The sequence below is a fragment of the Manacus candei genome, unplaced genomic scaffold (genome assembly GCF_025592945.1).
Source record: "Manacus candei isolate 608988 ecotype Guabito, Panama unplaced genomic scaffold, ASM2559294v1 h1tg000321l, whole genome shotgun sequence".
NCBI lineage: Eukaryota > Metazoa > Chordata > Aves > Passeriformes > Pipridae > Manacus > Manacus candei.
In genome coordinates this window covers 227-5,974 of record NW_026138369.1, presented here as the reverse complement: position 1 = coordinate 5,974, position 5,748 = coordinate 227, and the positions used below count along the sequence as shown (strand labels likewise).

Sequence of the window (5,748 nt, the reverse complement as noted above, 5' to 3'; positions counted from 1 at the left end):
CTTCAGTGACACTGGGGCTGCTCCAGGGGAAGGGGAGCTGGGGGTTTTTAAGGGTCTGTGTGTCGCTGCTGCCCCGGGCCGGGCTCCCCGAGCGCCCCTCGGCTTTCCTTTGCCGTGTAAATAATTAGAGCTGAACTTTCATTATAAATAAATGTACAAATAAATGTACAAATAAATAAATGTCCAAATCGGGGCGCCCGGAGTGAAGGGGGGGGCTGAGGGGGGGAGGGGAACGGGGGGAACGGGGGGCCCTGAGGTGACCCCCAGTATGAACCAGGAACCTCCCCAGTGCTCCCAGTACAAACCAGTGACCCCCCCCCAGTGCTCCCAGTACGAACCAGTGACCTCCCCAGTGCTCCCAGTTCAAACCAGGGACCCCCAGTGAGCCCCCAGTACAAACCAGTGACCCCAAAGGGACCCCCCAGTCCAAACCAGTGCCCCCCCCAGTGCTCCCAGTCCAAACCAGTGACCCCCCCCAGTGCTCCCAGTCCAAACCAGGGACCCCAAAGGGACCCCCCAGTCCAAACCAGTGACCCCCCCAGTGCTCCCAGTCCAAACCAGGGACCCCAAAGGGACCCCCCAGTCCAAACCAGTGACCCCCCCAGTGCTCCCAGTCCAAACCAGGGACCCCAAAGGGACCCCCCAGTCCAAACCAGTGACCCCCCCAGTGCTCCCAGTCCAAACCAGTGACCCCAGAGGGACTCACCAGTGCTCCCAGTAGAAACCACTAATCCCAAAAGGACCCCCAGTGAGCTCCCAATCCAAACCAGTGACCCCAAAGGGACCTAAAGGGACCCCAAAGGGACCCCCCAGTACAAACCAGTGACCCTCCCAGTGTTCCCAGTCCAAACCAGTGCCCCCAAAGGGACCCCCCAGTACAAACCCCCCCGGGGGAAGGTGAATGAACCGTAGGCCCTACAAAAAACAAACCGCCATTTTTATTTATTTTCCGCTTTTTTCTTCTTTTTTTTTTCCTCCTTTTTTTTTTTTTTCTTTTTTTCCTCCTTTTTTTTTTGTTGGTTTTTTTTTGTCTTTTTTTGTCTTTTTTTTTTTGTCTTTTTTGGTCTTTTTTTTTTTTTTTTTTTTTCTTTCGGTTCCGAAGAAGTTTTAAAAAAAAAAAAAAAAAAAAAAAAAAGAAGAAGAGTCCGAACCCCGCGGGGGGGGGGGGGGAGGGGAAAGGGAGACCCCCAAAAACTCCCCTCCCCCCACCTTGAACCCTCCCCCCCCTCCCCCCGCGGGGGGAGGGGCGGAGAGGGGGGTGGGGGAGCCCCCAAAATTTGGGGGGGAGCCTCCAAAATTTGAGTGGGGGGGTCCCGAGGTTGTGGGGGGGGAGGGGAGGGGGGTCCCCAGTGTGGGGGAGGGGCGCAGGCAGTGTGGGGGGAGGGGCGCCGGCCCGAGAGCGTGTGCGGGGGGGGGGGGAGGGGCGTGATTTTGGGGGGAGGGGGGGGGGCTCGAGGGCATTTTGGGGGGGGGGGGTCGCGGAGCCCCCCCGAGACCACGCGGGGGGGGGGCGGGGCGTGTGGGGGGGGGGAGGGGTCACGGCCATGATTTATTTTTTGGGGGAGGGGAGGGGGGGAACAAACCGAGCTGGGGGGGGCCTCAAGTCGCGCTGGGGGAGGGGTGGCTGCGTGGGGGAGGGGTCGGGGGGGATTTTGGGGTTTTGGGGGGGTCCGGGGGGGGGTTTTTGGGCCCCCCCCCGTCAGTGGGAGTCGTTCTTGATGACGATCTCCAGCCCGTGCTGGCGCAGCTGCGCCCGCAGCAGCAGGTTCTTGTTCTTCAGCTCCTCAACCTGCATTTAGGGGGGGGTCCGGGGGGGGTCAGAGACCCCAAAATAACCCCCCGGGACCCCAAAATATCCCCCCCACCCCGAAATATCCCCCAGAGCCCTCCCAGTGCTCCCAGTAACACCCAGTAACACCCAGTGCTCCCTGAGTTCTTCAGCTCCTCCACCTGCATTTGGGGGGGTCCGGGGGGGGGTCAGAGACCCCAAAATAACCCCCCGGGACCCCAAAATATCCCCCTCACCCCGAAATATCCCCCAGAGCCCTCTCAGTGCTCCCAGGAACTCCCTGGGTCCTTCAGCTCCTCCACCTGCATTTGGGGGGGGGTCCGGGGGGGGGGGGTCAGAGACCCCAAAATAACCCCCCGGAACCCCAAAATATCCCCCTCACCCCGAAATATCCCCCAGAGCCCTCCCAGTGCTCCCAGTAACACCCAGTGCTCTCTGAGTTCTTCAGCTCCTCCACCTGAATTTGGGGGGGGTCAGAGACCCCAAAATAACCCCCAGACCCCAAAATAATCCCTCAGAATCCCAAAATAACCCTCCCACCCCAAAACATCCCCCCCACACCCCAAAATATCCCCCAGAGCCCTCCCAGTAACACCCAGTGCTCCCAGTAACACCCAGTGCTCCCTGAGTTCTTCAGCTCCTCCACCTGCATTTGGGGGGGTCCGGGGGGGGTCAGAGACCCCAAAATAACCCCCCGGGACCCCAAAATATCCCCCTCGCCCCGAAATATCCCCCTCACCCCAAAATATCCCCCAGAGCCCTCCCAGTTCCCTCCCAGTAACACCCAGTGCTCCCTGAGTTCTTCAGCTCCTCCACCTGAATTTGGGGGCGTCCAGGGGGGTTTCAGAGACCCAAAATATCCCCAAGACCCCAAAATAACCCCCCCGGAACCCCAAAATATCCCCCCCACCCCGAAATATCCCCCAGAGCCCTCCCAGTAACACCCAGTTCCCTCCCAGTAACACCCAGTGCTCCCTGAGTTCTTCAGCTCCTCCACCTGGATTTGGGGGGGTCAGGGGGGTTTCAGAGACCCCAAAATATCCCCAAGACCCCAAAATAACCCCCCCGGAACCCCAAAATATCCCCCCCACCCCGAAATATCCCCCAGAGCCCTCCCAGTAACACCCAGTGCTCCCAGTAACTCCCAGTGCTCCCTGGAACTCCCTGGGTCCTTCAGCTCCTCCACCTGGATTTGGGGGGGTCAGAGACCCCAGAATACCCCCCAGACCCCAAAATAACCCCCCCGGAACCCCAAAATATCCCCCCCACCCCAAAATATCCCCCAGAGCCCTCCCAGTAACACCCAGTTCCCTCCCAGTAACACCCAGTGCTCCCTGAGTTCTTCAGCTCCTCCACCTGGATTTGGGGGGGTCAGGGGGGTGTCAGAGACCCCAAAATAACCCCCAGACCCCAAAATAACCCCCCCGGACCCCCAAAATATCCCCCTCACCCCGAAATATCCCCCAGAGCCCTCCCAGTTCCCTCCCAGTGCTCCCAGTCCAACCCAGTCCCTCCCAGCTCCATTCCCAGTCTCTCCCAGTGCCTCCCAGTGCTCCCAGTCCCACCTGCTGCTGCAGCACCTCCTTGTCCAGCTGCAGCTCCTCCTGCCCTCCCAGTGCTCCCAGTCCCCTCCCAGTCTATCCCAGTTCCCTCCCACTGCTCCCAGCTCCACTCCCACTGCTCCCAGTCCCTTCCAGTGCTCCCAGTTCCTCCCCAGTGCCTCCCAGTGCTCCCAGTCCCACCTGCTGCCGCAGCACCTCCTTGTCCAGCTGCAGCTCCTCCTGCCCTCCCAGTGCTCCCAGTCCCTCCCAGTCTATCCCAGTCGCTCCCAGTGCCCTCCCACTGCTCCCAGTTCCCTCCCACTATTCCCACTATTCTCAGTTTCCCTCCCACTGTTCCCAGTTCCACTCCCAGTCCCTCCCAGTGCTCCCAGTCTCTCCCAGCCCCACTCCCAGTCTATCCCAGTCCCTCCCAGTGCTCCCAGTCCCACCTGCTGGTGCAGCACCTCGTTGTCCAGCTGGAGCTGGTCGAGGCCCTGCAGCTCCTTCTGTTATTCCAGTGTCTCCCACTGTTCCCAGTCCCTCCCAGTCCCTCCCAGTCTATCCCAATCTCTCCCAGCTCCACTCCCACTGTTCCCAGCCCCACTCCCAGTCTCTCCCAGTCTCTCCCAGTCCCTCCCAGTGCTCCCAGTCCCACCTGCTGCAGCAGCACCTCATTGTCCAGCTGGAGCTGCTCCAGGCCCTGCAGCTCCTCCTGCCCTCCCAGTGCTCCCAGTTGATCCCAGTCCCTCCCAGTCTCTCCCAGTGCCCTCCCACTGTTCCCAGCCCCACTCCCAGTGCCTCCCAGTCCCTCCCAGTGCCCCCAGTCCCACCTGCTGCCACAGCACCTCCTTGTCCATCTGCAGCTGCTCCAGGCCCTGCAGCTCCTCCCAGTCCCTCCCACTATTCCCAGTCCCTCCCACAGTTCCCAGCCCCACTCCCAGTGCTCCCAGTCCGACCTGCTGCCGCAGCACCTCCTTGTCCAGCTGCAGCTCCTCCTGCCCTCCCAGTGCTCCCAGTCTATCCCAGTCTATCCCAGCTCCATTCCCACTGTTCCCAGCTCCACTCCCAGTCCCTCCCAGTCTCTCCCAGGGTCTCCCAGTCTCTCCCAGTCCCTCCCAGTCTATCCCAGTCCCTCCCAGTGCTCCCAGTCCCACCTGCTGGTGCAGCACCTCGTTGTCCAGCTGGAGCTGGTCGAGGCCCTGCAGCTCCTCCTGCCCTCCCAGTCCCTCCCAGTCTCTCCCAGCTCCACTCCCAGTGCCTCCCAGTCCCTCCCAGTGCTCCCAGTCCGACCTGCTGCTGCAGCACCTCCTTGTCCAGCTGGAGCTGGTCGAGGCCCTGCAGCTCCTTCTGTTCTCCCAGTCCCTCCCACTATTCCCAGTCCCTCCCAGCCCCACTCCCAGTCTCTCCCAGTCTCTCCCAGTCCCTCCCAATGCCTCCCAGTCCCACTCCCAGTCTCTCCCAGTCTATCCCAGTCCCTCCCAGTGCCCCCAGTCCCACCTGCTGGCGCAGCACCTCGTTGTCCAGCTGGAGCTGGTCGAGGCCCTGCAGCTCCTCGGAGAGCCGGAGGTTGCTCTGCCGCAGCTCCTGGATGTAGTCGCAGGCCTTGGACAGGATCCCGCCCTTGCTCTGGGAATTCGGGAATTCCGGGGGGTCAGGGGGGGGTCAGGGGGGGTCAGGGGGGGTCAGGGGGGTCGGGGGGGGATCAGGGGGGTCAGGGGGAGGGGCACAGACCTGCCCGGATTTGGTGTTTTCCATGGAACAGTCGGGAATGATCTTGGAGAGTTGGACGATCCAGTTGTTGATCTTGTCCCGGCGCCGGCGCTCCACTGGGAACGGGATTGGGGTGGGATTGGGGTGGGATTGGGGATGGGATTGGGGATGGGATGGGATGGGATTGGGAATGGGATTGATGGGGTGGGATGGATGGAATGGGATTGATGGGATGGGATGGATGGGATGGGATTGATGGGATGGGATGGGATTGGGAATGGGAGGGGATTGGGAATTGGGATGGATGGGATGGGATGGGATGGGATGGGATTGGGGATGGGATTGATGGGATGGGAGGGGATGGATGGGATGGGATGGGATGGGAGGGGATGGGATGGGATTGATGGGATGGGGTGGGATGGGATTGATGGGATGGGGTGGGATGGGATTGATGGGATTGGGAATGGGGTGGGATGGGATTGGGAATTGGGATTGATGGGATGGGATGGGAGAGGATGGGATGGGATGGGGTGGGATGGATGGGATGGGATGGGATGGGATTGGGAATGGGATGGGATGGGATTGATGGGATGGGATGGGATTGGGAATGGGATGGGATTAGGAATGGGATTGGGAATGGGATTGGGATGGGATGGAGGGGATGGGATGGGATTGGGAATGGGATTGGGGATGGGATGGGATGGGATG

At 61.1% G+C, this 5,748-nt stretch overlaps 1 protein-coding gene across 1 annotated transcript; it reads right to left on the bottom strand.

The window, feature by feature from the left end:
- Positions 1–1,658: 1,658 nt before the first annotated feature.
- Positions 1,659–5,169, bottom strand: LOC127465145 (upstream stimulatory factor 1-like; the record flags this gene model as incomplete). Its single annotated transcript, XM_051775643.1, has 3 exons — positions 1,659–1,789; positions 4,828–4,956; positions 5,062–5,169. Coding segments are annotated over 3 exons (327 nt in total), but the record flags the coding sequence as incomplete, so codon positions are not given.
- Positions 5,170–5,748: the final 579 nt, after the last annotated feature.